The 18979-nt window shown below is 43.8% G+C and overlaps 1 protein-coding gene and 1 long non-coding RNA gene across 3 annotated transcripts in view; one reads left to right on the plus strand and one right to left on the minus strand.

Moving 5' to 3' along the window:
* The window catches only part of LOC119009772, a 124140-nt gene extending 105479 nt beyond the window's left edge, over nucleotides 1-18661 (plus strand). Inside the window, exons 3-4 of the long non-coding RNA XR_005071818.1 lie at nucleotides 5159-5363; nucleotides 18416-18661. This is a non-coding gene — a long non-coding RNA (uncharacterized LOC119009772). The remainder of the gene's footprint in view (nucleotides 1-5158; nucleotides 5364-18415) is intronic.
* pmp22b (peripheral myelin protein 22b) lies at nucleotides 1488-13946 on the minus strand. Of its 2 annotated transcripts, none has more exons than XM_037081344.1 (5): nucleotides 13793-13946; nucleotides 9927-10017; nucleotides 9641-9734; nucleotides 5200-5340; nucleotides 1488-3928 (listed from the first exon to the last, which is right to left on the minus strand). In XM_037081344.1, the coding sequence occupies exons 2-5, from the start codon at nucleotides 10002-10004 to the stop codon at nucleotides 3768-3770; spliced, it is 474 nt and encodes a 157-aa protein (XP_036937239.1). In that variant the 5' UTR covers nucleotides 10005-10017; nucleotides 13793-13946; the 3' UTR covers nucleotides 1488-3767. The 2 variants fall into 2 exon arrangements, with proteins under 2 accessions (XP_036937239.1, XP_036937238.1); XM_037081343.1 differs by lacking the exon at nucleotides 13793-13946 and adding an exon at nucleotides 10741-10981.
* Nucleotides 18662-18979: the final 318 nt, after the last annotated feature.

Raw genomic sequence — 18979 nt, forward strand, 5'->3', positions numbered from 1 at the left:
ATAACATAACCCTAAATCTGAACGTGCCGAACGAGCAGACCTCCATGTGAGAGGACGAGGCGTTCCTGAATAGTGTGATCACTGATGAGAGTGAAATGCAGGTGAGTCATCTTCGAGCTCATCTCAGGTGAACACTGTGAATATTTGTGGAACTTTGTGGAAGCGTCCAATTTTAGATCAAAGTGCAAAATGTAGCTTTTGTAAGTAATTCAATTGTGTTTTTTTTGTAATCTGATGGGTTCAATTACTAAAAACAACATTTGTCATGTAGTTTAATTCATTTACTAACTACATTTCAAAGTAATCTGACCCAACTCAAGCTCACTGAAGCTATGGAAGCTCATGCTGGCTGTCAGAGTGACAGTACCGACCCCTCGGGGCTCCACTGGACCTCACCGGCCAGCAGGTGGAGACTGTAAGCTACATCACATCTTCCAGATCTGGGTGTTTTGAATTGAGCTTTGCAATAATCTGTGATAGATTGAAGATGTTTGACCCACCACAGACCTCCTACCATACTCCTCTCCTTGCATACTTTATTTTGCGACACCACGTTTTGTCTGAATTTATCAAATAATTAATCAAACGCGAGGAGGCCTTTTTCCTCTAATGATGTGTCGTGCCATAAAATCCTTCGTAATGGCCGTGAAGGAGGAGGAGGAGGAGCGTTCATTAGATTGACTGAAGGGTAATAGAGAGCAGACAAGTGAGAGAAATCACCTCTGCTCTATCACATGTGTGCATGCTAATGGAAGAGTGCATCCACCCACGTAAACAAGCTGAGCTCTGGATGAGGCTTAATGATCATATATAGAATTAATGAGGTTTAACACGTTTTAATAAGGGAAAAATGATCTGAACCCAAGAGAGTCCTCCCACTGCCTCCAGAATATCAAGGTGGACTGAACTGTGGTGCTCATGTTGCTCCACATGGAGGCAGTGTTAGCTAACCTGGTGGGACGTGTGGATTTTGTTGTTGTTACTATGTGCAACCAGCAGGTGGCGGCATTTCAAAAGACATGACCTACTGCCACTCTTACCTCAAGGAATAGATTTGGTGTTTTATTATATTATGAACTGAAAACAAAGAAGAGTGTGATATTGGGAGAAAGAAACCACACACACACACACACACAGTTATTTCTAGACACACAGATCGTAAAGCAGCGTCCCCGTTTCACCCAGTCAGGAGGGGGGAGGCAGTGGGAGGCAGTGACCTCTCAGGCCTGCAGCAAAGAATCCTCCTCCTCAGAGTACTCTTTCACTGCCGGAGATTTAGATGCCTATCATCAGGAGGGCTGCTCACGGCCCCGACTGTTGTCTTTAAAAAGGAACAGATATCATCACAAACCATTAGCCTTAATCTGTGAGCGCTCGTGACAGTCGAGTCCTCCGTCACTGTAACTGTCGCCTCTCCAGAAATGCATCGAAACACACACACACACACACACACACACACACACACACGAAGGAAAAAAGCTCTGTAGTGGTGGTCAGAAACATCCTTTAATGATTAAACTCAAAGCTGGTAACATCAAGAGAGCATCTGGAAGTTTTAAGGTGTAAACATGGCATAAACATTTTTTTTTGTCGTTGTACACAAAAAAAAAAAAAGGAGGAGGAGGAGGGCAGTTGTCATTAGAGGGAGATCTCTTCTAACTGAACCCAAACCATGAGCATCATGCGTAAAGGACCACAGCAGACTGGCTAGTGTGAGCTCTGAGTTTAAATACTTTAATCTCGCCACGATGTCGCTCACAGGAGATGGCGAGCGCGGGACAGACCCTTTGCTTACAGTGTTCGAGACGCGGCCAAGAAGTCCTCTTAATTCTGATGCTGGGGGGGAGAGAGACACTGTTGACACTGAAACACTAGCTGCATGTTTTGAATGCCTGTGCCGCCCAGTGCGTGTAACACAAGTCGCATGCAGCATTTGCAACCGCGTGCACTAGGCAGCTCGATTTTGATCGCGTGCCGCAAAAGGTAGAACTCGCTCGGCCGGGAATTTACACGCCGAATATCACTTGCTGACATCTTTGATCCACGAACACGCAGCTGCCGCCAATCATAACGGATTCACCGCCACAAATGATTCTTTCATTTTAACATCTTACGTCTATCCCCGTTTACTGGCAGTTTTTTTGTGTTTTTTTTTTTCCCACAGGCAGCCCAGAAAATGACTCGAATTTCTGCATTACGTAATATTTGCTCATCATGCATCGAGTGTTAGCGTGAATCCAGTCCCTTGCAACAGTGGAATACACAATGTTAGATAATGTGAGAGTAGTTTTTTTTATTGAGTAAGTGAGTGTCTTTTTTTTTTTCTTTTTGGCTAAGATTGTCATCCACGTCTGTTATGCACAACATATAAACAGTGTTTTATACAGTAGAAGAGGAAACAAAAAGACAAAAAAAACCAAAAACATGTCGACGTCAGTGGGCAGCGTGTCAAACTTCAAGTATGTGAAACAGACATTTGTATCATCACTGCAAACCTCTCCGTCCTTTTTCTCACTCACATGTAGAGTTAATACTAAATGTTTCATCCTATCGCGTTGGTGTTTTTTTCTTTTATGGCTTCAACTTGGTGGCAAATGTGGACTTTTGTAATCAGGCTGTGACGGTTGTTGTTTTCTTTTGGTGTTCAATTTGGCTTCAGCAGAGGCGAACACGAACATCAGAACGAGGGGGAAACGAAGCGTATACAAAGACACTTCACTGTCTTCACATAATACTGACATTCCCAAACGACTTCATCAATAAACCCACCCCAAAACTCAATTATTATTATTATTATTTTTTTTTTTTACAGTAGCTGATGATGAAGAAGAACAATAAATTGGACACTGCAATGTGAAACCGGCTGTGTTCCCTAGAGAAGCCACTGTACGTACAGGTGCGCCTCTGTCTGATTCTCACTTTAACTCATGGCGAGCCGTTCGACTCGAAAAACAATAAAAACAAAAAGTAACTCTGTTCGTAAAATGATTTTTTGCTGTCATTAATAGGAATGATAAATACATAGCACCATCTTTTTTGTTGAAAATAAGAAAATAGCAAAAATACTGAAAAAAAAAATAAAAATAAAATAAAAACAAACTGAAACTTGCAAATTCACAAATAGAAAAAAAAGGACCAGATCTGTGACTTCATGGCTAATGCTAATGCTAACGCTAACGCTAGGTCCACGGATGTTACCACTCTTTTTTGTAAAGCAAGCCCATCAAAAAAAAAAAAAAAAAAAGAAAGAAAAAAGTAATCTTCTAATCCTTCTATTTCTATACATGCACTTTGGTTAATATACTCCAAGAAACTTTTTTTTTTTACTCATTATTTGGCAATTTAACAAAAACAAAACAAAACAAAAAAAGGCGACGAAGAAACACGACAAAGTAGCATCTAATTATTTCATCATTACAAACAAACACGAGGCACTTAATCAGCTGAAACAAAGCTCATACGAGTATCCGTCGACAGAGCAACACAAAAACTATGTACATATATGTAAAAAGTGTTATAAATAGGTTTTAAACCATAGATACTATATACATCTTTTAACTGAGACAGTATTGGTTGTTTTTGTGTTGGTTTGCATGTTGATTTTTTGGTATTACAACCCCCCCAATCTCTGTGATGTAATTGGCCTGGTGGCTCCATTGTTACTCAGGCGTCAGAGCCGACGCCTCAGGGGGGACTGGTGACGCTTGCAGTGGTGGTGGTGGTGGTGGTGGGGGGGGTTACTGGGAACACTGGGATTGAGTGACGGCTCATTCTCGCTTCCTCAAGATGACGTAGATGAGTCCGCTGATCAGCGCCAGCGGGAAGGCGACCCACGCCAGGATGTAGGAGTAGCCGAAGGCGCTCTCCTCCGGCACCCAGTCCGGACTCATCACCGTATAGATGATGGCTCCGCTCATCACGAACAAACCTGCAGTGAGGAAGAGAACGATGCTCGTTCAATTATCAGATCATATTTCTCTGCAGGACTGTGCTCTTGTGTCTTGTGTCCTGGGATGAACCCAGTCTGCCCAGCGGAGGCGGGCAGGTCAGTGTTTCCCAGAAGGCATCCCTCCACATTACATCATAGTGTTTCCTGTTTATCGACCTCCACCTCCAGCTCCAGCTCCAGCTCCAGCCTTTCCAGTCCTTTCCCTGCTCTGCCCACCTCCATGGTCTGACAGGGCATGATTTGTTTGTCAGACCCCCGCACTGCCAGCCTCCCTGACATTTCAACTTGTGCAGCTGGCAGCTGGCCCGGTGTCAGTGTGTTTGGCTGAGTGGGCACCTGAGTGCCAGGCAAATGCGCTGGCACGGTATAGAGAGCAAACCTGGGATGCTGGAAAGGGCTGCCAAGAGCGAGGCACAATGAACTGGCAGTGGAGCCGCTCTGACTAAAAGGGCATGAAGTACAATAGACAAGTGGAGCATTAAACCATTAGTAACTGGCTCGGACTCTTAATTTAATCCTCTCCCACAGCCGACGCAGCGTGAGCATCTGCCGCTGGTTCGTCTCTCTACCTGGCTTTGTGCACGCGGCGTATTTTCAGACTGCTCAGCTGTTACTGTCCTAATTGAGCGAATCAGAGATGATTAGTCATGTGATCGATTGTGCAGTGATAGTTTGTCATGCAACAAAATGCTGAAAATCACATTCCTGACAAGTCAGACGTGAGGTTTTGCTTCCCTCCTCTGTTTTATCTCACTGTCATTTGTTGAACATCGCACTTTTTTATTTTTTTGCTCCACTTTGTTTATTAGTAATTACCTTTAAATTAAGTATTTATGTGACTAGCAACAGAAGTAACTAATGGCTCACGGGCGCCTCGCATAGGTCCGTAATAGACTGTATGATCAAGCATAGAAACACTTTATAATAACCAACATTAATAAATGGTAAATTCATGGCTAATTGACATTTATTTTGTTGTTATCAAACAATGAAATGCTTTATAAACCACTGATTTAGCAATTCTTAACTGTATAATTGCAATTTTTGTTTATAAATGGTAGATAAATATTGTATAGTTCATCTATTTACACTGTTTGGATTATATAGTTGGTTTAGTTGTAGTTTACCAGCAATCCACCCTGTTTTTTTGATGATACCAGCTGAATCTAATCCAGTAAAATGTCCATCTGATCTCTGTTATGTTGTCAGTGAACTTGTGGGGAAGTGTGCGTGAGGCGGACTGAACTCACTGGCGAGGATCTGGAAGGTTCCGGTGAGGAAGAAGCGTCCGCCCTTCTGCAAAGTGAAGAGCTGGATGAAGAAGAGGAAGAGGGACAGGCAGCTGAAGATGATGGACAGGATCATGAGAGCCTGGACCGCCTGGATCCACTCTGCAGAGGGGAGGAAGGAGGAGGTGAGGAGAGTGTTGTCAATAACCGATCATCATCATCCAAAGCATCATTTGTGCACAACGTTGGCTTTAACGAGTGTGTGAAGGGTGAGTGGAGAACAAACAAATGCCGGAGTGAGCTTTGACCGGTCTGCTGATTCTGAGCATCCTCTCAGAGAGATCGTAATGAGCCAGCTCCTGGCTATGTTTACTTCTGGGAATGTGTAATGGATCCATAACAATGGAACCTGGGTATCTTATTCCTAAAAGCATCCCACACACACACACACACACACACACACACACACACACACACACACACACACACACAGCAGGACCTACGACTAAATGTACCACATCGATCGTTACTCCTAGTCCTCCAAGGCCGGGCTGCTAGAATCCATTAACCCATTAGACACCTGTATCGACAGGGAAGACCGTCTATCTGCGCTGCCTATCTGAGGCGGTGTTTGTTTGGCTCGCTTCATTTGTGCCACCATGCCAGGAATCCCTGGACTTCCAAGCAGGGTTTATTTCTTGTCTGGGAGTTATCTGTGCTGCCTCGCTGTGGCCTCTCAGGTTTCCTAAGAGCTCCCTCCCTCTATCTCTATCTCTGTATATCTGTATCTATCCGACCAGGCCTGGGCGATATGGTCGTCAAGTATTCTTGAAATATTTTTAGGCTGTATCACGATACACAATATATATCTCGACATTTTGAAATCTCCTCAAAAGTCTTAGAACAAGCAGAACAGTCTAGTATGTTCAGAAAATGACATCACTTCACTGTAATCTGGCCTTTGAAACAAGGAAAAGACAACGCTGCCATGTCACTACATAATAGTGTCCTAAATCTAAGTTGATATTCAGTCTGATATCGCGATAACAATATAATATCAATATATTGCCCCCCAGCCAGGTTCTTTTGGTGGTTCCTAAGTTCTTGTGCTAGTTTCTCTCCCAGTCAACACCAATCTGAGGGTTGCTAATGGCTATCTGAGGATTCACCTCATTAACCAGATGTATCCAATGTCAGATATTCACTACATGTTTATCGTGGCCCATATAATTCATTCCGACAATTTTATCACGATATCTATGGAGAATTTTCCAAGGACAAAAAACTCAGGCTAGCTAAGTTTTTGCTGTTGCAGTTAGGGACTCTCACTCTTGTTTGTCATCCGCTCTGATGTTATTTTTTGTGGCAGTAGTAGCAACCAAACATCCCAAAGACGAGTGCCAGGCTTTAAAACCAATTTCACATAGTGGCCAAATTGTGGAATTACAACATCACATGATTCAATGGGGCTGAAAAAGACTTGTTACAGGAGTGGCTGTAAAACAGAGGATACATCTTTGTTAGCGATAAAGCCCCATCTATTCATCCTGTAATATTTGAAAGGTCTAGAAGAGCTGCACCATTAAATAATCATATCAAAATTCAAGTTAGCGAGGCTCCACAACGCAGAGAATCTGGGCAATTCTACACCCATGAAGTTTTTGGCTTCATGCGCAACTGAGCAGCTTTCATAGGTAGAATGCAGCTCCACCAAAGACGCTGTATCCAGATTTTCCTTGTTATATCCACAGCAGCCGCACACTGTGGTAGCTAGCTAGCTTGTTACTGCATCATCTTCTTTGTTTTTGGTTTTATGGCGAGCAAAGTCAAAAACCGGTACACTGCAACACCCGTTATCCACGACTCCATCTCATAGATCGAATGTGTTTACAGATGATGCATGTAAATAAAACCACTTTTTTTTAGTATTCATTGCATTTGTCTTCTGCAGTGTGTCTCTTGTGCATGTTCACATCATAATAGCGGTGAAAATGCAATTTTATTACGGCACCAATTGGCAGCCGTTGCAGAGGTCCACCCATTCGCCTTTGTCTTCTCTGAGACTCATCAGATATTCCAGACAAGTCTATAAAAAGTTTTATTACGGCTCCATTTGTGTGCAGCGCCGCCACAGACATTCAAATCTCTGACGCGTTTCTTTCGGCGTTCTCGGGCATCAGCGGTTTATTGATCCACCTGCATTATGTAAATCAAAGGCATGTTGTGGTTTAATGGGGGGCGGAGGGGGGCACTTACAACACGGACGAAAGGGGCCGATGCATAATTTATCAGCGTTCAAACAACAAAAAGGATGATTAAGTAATGAGACAACTTACTTTGTGTAATCTAATGACTTTGACTCACCACACTGTAACGCTTTAGGCTACAATAAACCACTTCACAGACTCCTTATTCTGAGTAGGAAGATTTACAAAGAATGAGTGCAGCTCTCCAAGAGAGAGACAACAGCGATATCTCTGTTATGGATTTGAATCTTGAGTGATTGTACAGGGTTCAGCAGCCTGGCATCAGGTTACCTACAATAACAACCCTACAGTACATCCTGATGATCATCGACTCGGAGGAGGTGGGGTGGGGGGGGTTGAGATATGGGAGGAAACCTGACACGCTGCAAATCTCCATCCAGCAAAAAACGGCACCAGAGCAACAATTAGATTCCACTGTAATGACGCCGTTCCCAGACACGTGTGATGGCACTGTGAGAAGCGGGTGAAATGTCCCATCCCCGTCTTATGAATAGCTCTCTTCTATAAATACCGACAATCCATCACTGCTCCGATAAACACACATCTTGCCGTCCTTCCTTCCTTCACCGACCGCTCGTAGGAAACAGTGACGCGGGGCATTTCCGAGCGCGAGGCGCAGCTCAGGGCCGAGAACGTCGCCAATAAGCAAGTGTCAGTCTGCGTGAACGCTGTGGTTAATGATTGTAGTGTTACAATGCAGATGAACAAGGATTTCACTGTGAGTCCAAACAGGAAGTTGGTGTTTGTTGCTTTCTATTCTGAGGCCCCTACACCCTCCACTGTACTGAGGGGTGGTGCACAACAGAACTAAGAAACCGCTGTAGTATTTACTTCTCCATGTTTATGTACTGCAGGCCCGCGCCGGCTCAGAGGACATTCTTCCTCAAAAAAGGCTAATTTTAGAGGGAGTCAGTTCTGTGAGGTCATTTCTCCCTCACTGTGATGTTTAACTCAACCTCAGCATGTGATAACCGTGACATCTCACTTGAGCGTCATCAGAATGAATCTCAGCGAGTATCTTTTGTAACCGAGGCGACCACAAGAGGGGGGAGGACTCAGAGGTTTCAAGAAAATGCTCTAAAAATAACCCACGACGAACGTGATTATGATCCACTGCACAAAGAACTTGATTGCACAGCAAATCTTCTAAAAAAGGGCCCCTTTTGAACGCAGGGTTTGGCCCCCGCCATGTGAGAGCAGACCACTATCTTCCATCTCCTGGAGCCAGAGCACAGAGCCGAGCACATGCGCCCTTGTTAAATAAACACTGTGCGTCAGTGCACTTATGAAAGCAAGTCAAACAAACCGGCTGCGCCATCGGACTACCTGGCAGGGCACGCAGGCGCTGCTGCTGCTGCCGCTGCTGCTGCTGCACCGCTCATTCTAGACAAATGACATCACCCGGCTGCAGCCAGCAAAACATTCAGCGCTCTCACATGAACTTGTTGCTTGAATCTTCTCATAAATATCTATCTACTCCCGAGGGATCGGATTCAAACATGTTGGAGGTGTCTAAATAAATCTCCGACTGCTGCAGCTGCCGCCTTAAATTGTCCCGGTGATCCCTGCAAACTAACACTGGGCGCTCTGATCTGACACTGGGCGTGACCCTCCATCAGCCGTGAGGTAGTCCAAGGCCTCTAACTGCTTTCAAACACTCTGTCACACACATACACCGAAAACTTTAAATACTCCCTGCAGCCCCACCCTGATCGTCCACAGCCCCTGTCGCCACGGGCTCCCCCGACGTGAGCCCTGAATATGGACATCACACCACGACTATTTATACGGCGGCAGCCTATCAGCTCGCTTTTCAAAACAGCACCGCCACATTCTCTGCCCTAGATGGCACCAGAGTCCCGGAGGAGCCGTGACACACCCACACCACCACCATCATCATCATCATCATCATCATCATCAGGTGGTGAATGCTGGAATTCCTGCAAGTCATTTCTCCAAAGTTCAAGCCTCCCTTTAATATCACCGTGGATGCCTTCAATGCTATCGAGATAATCTTGTCCGACGAAAACCTGAGGAGCGATTTATCAGCGAAGAAACATCCTGAGAATGTGTCACAGCCTCACAGCAATGATCTAAATGTCCCCTATCAGCCACTGTACAGTAAGATACACAGTGAACAGGTGGTTAAAGCGGTCTGTAAGGAGGAATAGTTCAAAGCTAGGCAGGTGTCTGACCTCCAGTTGACGCCGGGTCACAGTGGTATCCTCCATTGGCAGCAGTGCAGTTTATCCAGAGGTCTGAGGTGCTAGTTTCACTTGACGTCCAGACCTGAAGTCAACAACATGAAGCTGGGGTCAGTAAAGTGAAGAGAGAAGGCACGCTCCAAAAACACAACCGTTAAATCATGGAGACAAACATTTCCTCCTGCAGGGACAAGATGACTCTGAGCTTCAAGAGCTTTTTAACTCAGTTTTTGCGGATTAATGTAAAAAAGAACCAACAAGACAGTTTTTTACTCACGCTGACTATTGTGGACACAAACAGGAGAACCAGAGCAGCGACGTGCAGGAGGATGATTCCCAGTAGTAGGAGCAGCATCTTTACAGACGATCTGGACAGTAATGAGAAGAGGAGAGAGTGTCTGTCAGCGTGTGTGTGTGTGTGTGTGTGTGTGTGTGTGTGTGTGTGTGTGTGGATGTCAGCTTGGTGGGACATGGGTGTGTCGCTGCAGCAGATCAGAGGCTTCAGAGAAACTTCATCCGGACCTGTCTCTGTCCACGATTATACAGGAATAACACTGCATCTAAAATAAAGTCGTTCTTCGTGTTTTACGCGTGAGGAAACTGTCTCCGGGCGCCTTCTGTTGACATTAAACAGCTGGTTTTGGCGACAGGATTCAACTTTTAGGATGAGCTCAACATCTTTTGTTATTATTTACTCCAGTTTAAACACGTCTGGAAGCGTTATTGTTATTGTGTGGTAATCTGTCTTTGAATAACTTTAAATTGCCGATTTCATCCCCAAAACTGAAGCGAAGAGCGTTTATTTCTATCGGTTATTCCAAAACTATATGAAAACCACTTAAAAGAAGACAGAAACGTACATTTAGGTGTATAAACTGATGTCTAAGCGACTGAAATACTAAATTACACGCTTTTTTTTGCGATCACAGCTCAGTCCTCAGTCTGAGCGCACTGGAGCAGCGGGTATCCCAGAGAAAAGCGTGCGTTTCCCTCTTTTTTTCTTTTTTTTTTTTTTTTTTTTTAATCCGCCAGGACGGACTGAGCGCAGCTGAACATGAGGAAGTTTAGAAAGAGACCAAAGTCCAACTTACTGAGAGCGCGCAGCTTGTATTCCCACAAAAACAAGAAAAAAACCAGGAGGTTCAGACTCGCAAGACGCAAAAGCAAGTTTTCCCAAATGAGTCCAGAAGCAGCGGTTAGTCCCTCAGTCCTACAAGTCGCTCTCAGACTAGATTGATGCCAGGGCTGACGTGCTGTTATAAAGTGTCTCATTATGGAAGAACAACGCCCTGCGTGCGTCGCTGCGTCATGGAGTGACCCTCCTGGTCCGCAGCCAGGGTTCCCAATATAGATGCTCCGTGCGTAATCGCGCATGGGTTGCCTTAGTTACTAACTCACCATAGTATGTGTAGTGAGCCGGTCATTGTTTGGCTGCCGTGGTAACTAAGAGCAGCGATCTGCTGTCGAGGGTTTTGTTTGTTCCTTCACTCAGAGACACTTTACAGATTATATTACTGTGTTTACAAATCCTGATATACTCTGGAATTACATGTGTGGATGCTGACTGATCGTCTAATGATGAATTTGCAGATCAGTATCAGTTTGAGGTACTTTTACTTCACTTGAGTATCTCCATTTTCTGCCACTTTATACTTTTTACTCCACTACATTTGACAACTTTAGTCACAAGTTAAAGATTCACTTTAATAATGCAAAATATAATGAACAAAAATCTAAATGAAACTTCATTGAACTACCCAGCAGATAGTTTATTAAACCATCTTTACCAGCTTCAACTTCACAGTGATTTAAAGATGAATGCATCAATAAATATACAACAATAATATGATGATTATTCTGAATTATCCCATTTTGCATAACGAGAATTTCTACTTTTGGTACTTAAAGTAGATGATATAACTTTTGTTCATTTAAACTTTTACTGAAGTAAAAATATGAATCCATTCTTGTTACAGAGTATTTCTACACTGTGCTACTGAGTATATCCCACAAACATTTTTAAATGATCTTTTTGGATAGATCAAACAGATATCAATAAATAAGAACTCATCCCCTGTGATTCATTAAGTTAAACTTTAAAGTACCAAAAACACCTACAGCAGAACTTCAAGTGGTATTTTATCGTACTTCTAAATTATGACCAGAATATTCTTAGTACTAGTACTAAAAAATGAACTTTAAGTGACAGTTTGACACAACTGCCAGATTTGACGCCTGACATTTTTGGCTTGACGATCTTATAGAGTAAAGTAGTAAATATATAATAGTAAAAAATAAAACATCTTCATCAGAACTTTCATGTGTTTGACTGCGTTTGTGTTCACATCACAGTGACACTACGATATTTTGGACTTTTTCCAGAATGATAAACTTCCTCGTCATCTGAGCTTCTTGTTACCATGGAAAGCAGAAACATCAACACGGCTGTAATGAAGCTTTGTGCGGGTCTTTTCCCCCCCTGCTGCTATTCAGGTCCTGAGCCCGTGTGACTCACAGTATGTGTGAAAGTGAGGATGGGTTAACCCGGCGCAGTGAGAGAGAGAGAGATAGCATCTGGGGCTCTCCTCTGTTTGACATGAGTCACTTCCAGCGGGAGTGGGATGGAGTTCCACCCTGAACTGCAGCCCCTGTTCTTCATGTGTATGTCGACGGAAGTCTAATAAATATGGGTGTTGCAATGAATGGAATTCCAGGAGTGTGGGGAGTGGACAAAACTGTAAATATTACAGAGAATGAGTTGACTTCCTTATCTCTACTCAAGAGTTACGAGACGCAACATTAACCAACGTCTGTAATAATTCACCTGAAGCAGATTGTTGGAATAGTGACTTCATTAGCGTCAGGATCTTAATTATGGCGTTACGTCCAAATACAGTTCGAGCTTCATGTGTTTCTGATAGCACTTTATACTATGTTTATAAGTCATCAAACACATCTTCCTCCCTGTCTAAACATCCAAACATGTCCCACCCTCCTGCACTTCCTCAGTGGACGGCACAGCATCAAACGGGCACTCTCCGCTCCGCATTAGCCGGCCGGCAGAGGAGCAGAGGAGCCACCCGACCTCAGATAACCCCTGTCAACATCCACTCTCTGTTCTTCACCACTTAGCTCACACTTCCTGGATGCCTCTGCATGTGTTCCTCACACGGGTGTGAAAAACGGAGGCCCTTCTGCCGGCGCTCACGTCCACACGCATGCTAGCAAGCAGCGGACGGTGACAGGACCAGATCACAGCCCTCAAGTGCTGCTGTAAGTCACAGCGCTGCAATCAAAGTATGTGACATTCCTCGCCTGAGCTGCACAGAAGCAGCTCTTTGTCAGATATGATTGTTCTGTTTGTTGCCGCTGATATCTGTCGTGTGTTCAATCTGGGGTCACTCGGAGTGTTTACTGAGTCATCGGGCCCGATCATGCGAGCTGTGAAATGGTCAGCTGCTAAAGGTTTACGGTGACTTATAGAGGAGAACTCTTGTTAAAACTGTGGCGTAGCTGTGCAGGCGCTCCCTGTTCCCATCCCTTATATGTCAATGTTTGTAAAACACTGACAATCAGTGGGCTGAGTGGACACGGGAGTGTTAAGTTTACTGTGTTTGCGAAGCCGGGGCCGCAGCCAAACTCTCCGGGGAGAGAGAGAGAGAGCCACATAACAAACACTCAGACCCGAGATGCCGAATTATGTTGCATCTGGAGCGCCGTCTAACGTTTCACGTCCGTCGTTAAAGTGGCACGAACTTATCTTCACGTTAGCGCGGCAGACGGCGAGAGTGCATACCAAGACCGTAGATAGGACCTCGGCCAGAGGACACAAATATGGAGGGTGGTTGGGTTACAGTAACTCCATCCACAGAGCAACACAGACAGGAGTGTAAAAACAGATGTGGCTGTCAGAAGTGAACTCATATGAGATCTGTGAAATGAATCGGCATTCAAGATAATGTCGTAGCAAAGAGACATTCTCAGAGATGGGACCTTGGGCTTCGACCCAATTACATTCCCTTCTTGTTGTTTCTAAAACAATACGCCAGATTGCTTTTCTTTCTCTTGATTGCATTATCCCTCCTTATCTTGGCTCAAACTACAATCCATTAACTGTGATGAATAAACAGCTCACATACTCACACTCAGCAGATTTCTCGGCTAGACTTTGAGACCGAAGTTCCAGCTGATGCTCCTTGACGGGTCTGAGGGAAGGCCTTTCGCTGTTGTCGGTCAAACGTAGGCCAGTCCTTTGCGTCCTGTCATCAGCATGTGAAGTCCAGCTGTCTGTCGGCCTGCTGTGTTACAGATGTTTAACAGCTCCCCTCCTACTGCAGCCCGGTCGCGCTCGGACTGCCCCTCTCCTCTGGCCCCGGTCTACCTAACTGTTTACAATCCTGGCTTGGCAGATTCAAACAAACTCACATATACAGTGTTAGCATGCACAAACAGGAGAGTTTATGTACTTTATTCATGATTGTTTTGTTTTGTTTTGTTGCCTTTTTAAATGGACAAAAAACCAGCTCACTGCTCATGAAGATGTCCGTCCAGTAAAATTAAAATGTCTGCAAGTGGTCTGATGGTTAGAGGAGCTCATGTTTTTTTCATGTTTTCTGCTTCATCTGCATTCTTATGACAACATCGTGCAAACAGATGCTGCAAAAATGTTTGAAAACACTGCAGTATGCATGCCAGGCCAGGAGGTGGTGCTGTAGTGTGTACTGCAAGTTAATATAGCGATGCTAAAAGTTTACACAAATTCAAAAGTTTGCGTTTCCAGCCCCCCACAGCGCTGTCTTTGTGAGATCGTACAGACACAACGCGACAAAGGTTTAATGTTTTCTGCAACAACAAAAACATGTTGTCATGTGAACAACCACAAGAGAGTGAACGAGGTTTAGGAAGGCCGAGCCAGAAAACTGAAATCCCAGCAGGTCAAGGTACGATACAGTTAGTTCCAGAGTTGACACCTCTCATTTTTCTACGTCAATCTGAGAAGACGATGGAGACGGAGCTATTAGAGACACAACTAAGGGAAAAGCTAATGGGGGGAAGGAGATGCACAGAAACAGAGATGAGAGGTGAATACAGCCTGTTTGTTTGTGTGTTGACATGTTTTTAAGCCACTCAAAACCCTCTTGTCTTTTCACCACTGTTTAATCAGCCCACACACACACACACACACAGACACACACACAGACAGTGATGACAACAACTGAGCCACGATGCTTCAAACACACTGAATACACAGTGATGTAGAGTGCAGACAGCCTTGTCTGTGGGTCAGGGTTCAGATGGAAAGCTCAAAGTTACATGATATTAATGCAGCCAGTGGAAAAGTGATGTTGTACTATATCAGATAAATGTAACATGTAACAAAAAAAAAAAAATGTCACATGTCGACTTACTCAAGTGACTGGACTGTTTTCGCACGTGGATTAAAAAAAATGACCTCATGTGGAAATAATCAAAAAGGCCCGTATCATCCAGCACATCTGAAAAATCATATGCTCCTGAGTCACACGTAATGCTGTGTCATCCAGTTTATAAATGGCAGACTTCTAGTATAAGCATTAGGTCACCGTCAATGAAAGGTTAGGAAATTCTGACACATTTCCTGTTGATTCAACTGCGTGTTGAACCGAGTCTGTTTCAGTTTTCATGCGCGATGAGCTCGTCTCCTTGGATCCAGATAAAGAACTTGAAATAACTAATAAGTGTGAATTTGAGCGTCATCCTCACTCCACGATGATTCAGCTGGAAAGGCAGCAGGACTGAATCCTGACCTCAGCGCCCGGCATCATCCTCCCACTCCTCTCTCTGTGGAGTGGTGTCACAGATCAATGTTATGGATCGCCCCCAAGAATTCCCCTCAATCAACCAAAACAACCCACAAGACCTCTGCTTTGTACACATTGTGCTGTATGTAACAGTTCTGTGGTTTATCTAGCTTGTCAGGACCCTGATGTTGGACCAATATAATCTATAGGCTAAAAAGTTTAGGGAGGCAAAGATTTGTCATGTGACGGATCAGCAGCCGGTCTCAGTGCATGAGGTTGGCAGTTGGTATGGAAACCACACAGAATACGACGCGACTTATCAGCTCGTCTCCAGCTTCCTCTCTCTGCCTCCCCAACAGTTACGAGGGCCGATTACTCAACGGATTCCCGCTCACTTTCTCCCTCTTCTTCTTATTCTTCTTGTTGTTTTATCAGCGCTGACAGTAATTGACAAACTTTCACAGCCCAACGACGGAGCAGCCAAACGGCCTCTTGAGAGAAAACTCTAGAGTTTTTGGCACAAGTCCAGAAGCTGCAGGAAAGAGCTGGTTCCCATGAATGTTGAGACTTCAGTCTGAAGAGATGAAATGTTCCATGTCCCTGAGCTACAGGGATTTAATCTAGATGTTACAGTAAAAGCCATTTTTTTAAGGTAATTTGGATGTTTGACCAACAGCTATGATTCATTTTTTTTAATATACAGAATATGCATTGAGTATTTCTGCATTCAGCCACTCAACACAGATTTTTAGCTTTGTTTTTCCTGTTGTTTTGGATGTAAGTGGACATTTAATGTGACCATGTGGATGAAATTCACTTCTCTCAACAACCCCTTTTCTAGCAGCACCAAGACGCCATTTTCTGCAGAGAAACTTCATCTTAACTGTCCAGTAGCAGCCCAACCAAACATCTGCAGTAACAAGTCCAGCAGATTATTCTCAGTAGTTGGTGGAGACCAAAACAGAGCTAAAAGTCAAGTGAATATTTGACTTACATCCGTCGCTTCACCAGAACTACAATTGCTGCAGGATAATATTGCTCCTCTGGTTCAACTGGATCTGTAAATGGGTCCTTTTACAACTCTAGCATGTGTTGTGTATCTCAGGGTTGTGTGTCTGTTGTGGAGGTCTGCCTCTTTGTAGACACAGCTGTAATAAATCAACAATAACCTGACCAAGTAAACGATAAGCTTTTGTTTGCTCATTAAAGTATTTCACCACTGGAAAGATCTCATAAAATTAATCTGCCTATGAAGCAGAAAGATGCAAGTACTGGTGGTGCGAAATGACCAGAACAAAACTAGGGGGAAAAAAAGTGCTCAGGTATTTCCTTTTGCTAAAAAGGTTGAAAACCTTTGTGGTATTGAAGCTAAACAGTTCACTAAAATGTGTTTGTTACAACATTTGAGGCGAGAAACAGGCTGAGCAGCAACAAACTCTCAAGTCATATTTAATCAGCACTGAGAGTCGGATCTGAGTCCTGTGAGTCGGGCCCTCTCTGGACTTAATTTGTTTTCCAAGGATGGCAACAGAAAGTTATGTTTCGTTATTAAATTATTAGGGTTAGGATGGGACACGGGACCGGGTGGGCTTTCAAGGGTGCAGCCAAGATAGAGGTTAATGTGCAACACGTTAGTCATACAAATCTGGTGAAAAATCTGGATATATCCCCTTTAAGAAACACTTAAAGTATTATCAAAGTATCTGTAATGGAATATTCAATAGTAATACATTGAATAAAGCAAGTACTCTCCATTACGTCCGACACTTTTCCTCTTCAGTGATGCACACTCAGTCCGAGTCTGTAATTACAGCAGAAGGCAAAAAAGCCTCTTTAACTGACACGGGTCTCAAGTGATCTGCGATCAGCTCTTTAGTATGGCATGGTGGTATGTAAAAAACACAAAATAACATGGGGCTCGGGGCATCTATAACAAGAGCGGCTGTTAAAAATAACCTGCCAATATGTTTGGACTGCTGGGAGAATTCCAGAGTACATTCCCCATATGCGGGGGTGGCAGAGGAGGTCAAATAGGAAAGCCTATTTGTGTCGCATCCAGAAAGAGAAGGGAAGCGTAACCTCGAGACGGAGAAACGAGGGGCTCATTCCATTTAGCTGAACCGACTCTTCGTGTCTCTCTGGGCCGTGAAAGTGGGAGTTGGACGAGGGGAAAGATACGGCGGTAGAGAAACATTCGGCTCTTTGCTGTCTGTCAGTCTGTTTAATTACAAGGTGATGAGAGCAAGAGAGTCTTTTGATGTGCGGCGGACAACAGGGGGCCTTTTCTCCGCAATGCTCGGGCTCAGGAATTTGCCCGGGCACAAGAGTGGAACTATGAAGGGCCTCGCACACACACACACACACACACACACACACACACACACACATACACACACATATATATTAAACACACGCACTGCAAAAAGTCAGCTCGTCAAAACAAGAACAAAATAAATAAAAGGCGGGGATTATCTGCCAGCAGAACAGGACAATTTCACTTCCCAAGTTATTTAAAATAAATGAGTAAGTATACTTTCTCCAGGATGTCACATTTTGCAGCGTTGAAGCTAACAAAGCCTGATTTAAAACATTTTAGACTTGTCTTGATACAAAGAGCAGATATTTTTTTGTGTGTTTAAATGTACTTTGTTAGTGCGCCTTGGAGAGGTGGCCACATGAATTACAGACAGAACAGCAGCAAGCGGCAGGTTCAAGACCTCAACCTTCTTGTTGTGAGCTGAGATTGCTTTTCCACTGTCAAGTGCATCACAAGAGTCATTTAGCACCCAATGTTATTGCAGTCTTCTGGAAATAAGGCTATATACCCTGGAATTGACTTATTCTAAGCACAATACGCTCAATACAAAATAGCAAATAGTGCCTTGAATTAGTAATCCTGATAACAATTCTTGTGCGAGCAGCAAGCGAGCATGTGTCGCTTGATTTAAGATGTTTCATCTCACTTAAATGTCTTTTTTTTTTGCAGTGCACCACATACAGGAAACCATGGCAGAGACTTCCTGCTGTTGACTTGCTCCTGAGGGTTCAAGTCAAACACAATGCTGTTTGCTCAGCAGCGAGAGCTCCTCAGCTCGCCGTGACCTACAGTGCGGTTGTAAAACATCACACCTAAATCAAAGTGCAAGTTACACACACCCTACTCGGAGGGGTTTATCTCTATGGTCACTCCCTCCCACCCGGCAGGAATCTAGTAAAAACTAATTTGTGGAGAGATGTTTTCATGTTTTTTCTGTAACACTGCAGCCACTAAAAGGATTCATGTGGAACCAGATTTCACAACTTTACAGGTTGAATTTTTCCTCTGTTTACTCTGGAAGTCTGTTTCTTTGTCTAACCTCAACTGTTTTCCCACTGGTGCTGTAAGATAGAAAAGATATGAACAGAAAAATGAAAGAATCAAAGAATAAGCACATAGAACAAAATTTAAGTTGCTGTTTTTAAAGATTAGACAATACAACTTTTTTGCTGTTTGAGTGAGATCTCCTTCAAGAGAATGAGGGCAATCAGCGTAATGATTGGCGGGTGTGGC

Source organism: Acanthopagrus latus, chromosome 20 (genome assembly GCF_904848185.1).
Source record: "Acanthopagrus latus isolate v.2019 chromosome 20, fAcaLat1.1, whole genome shotgun sequence".
Classification (NCBI taxonomy): Eukaryota; Metazoa; Chordata; class Actinopteri; order Spariformes; family Sparidae; genus Acanthopagrus; species Acanthopagrus latus.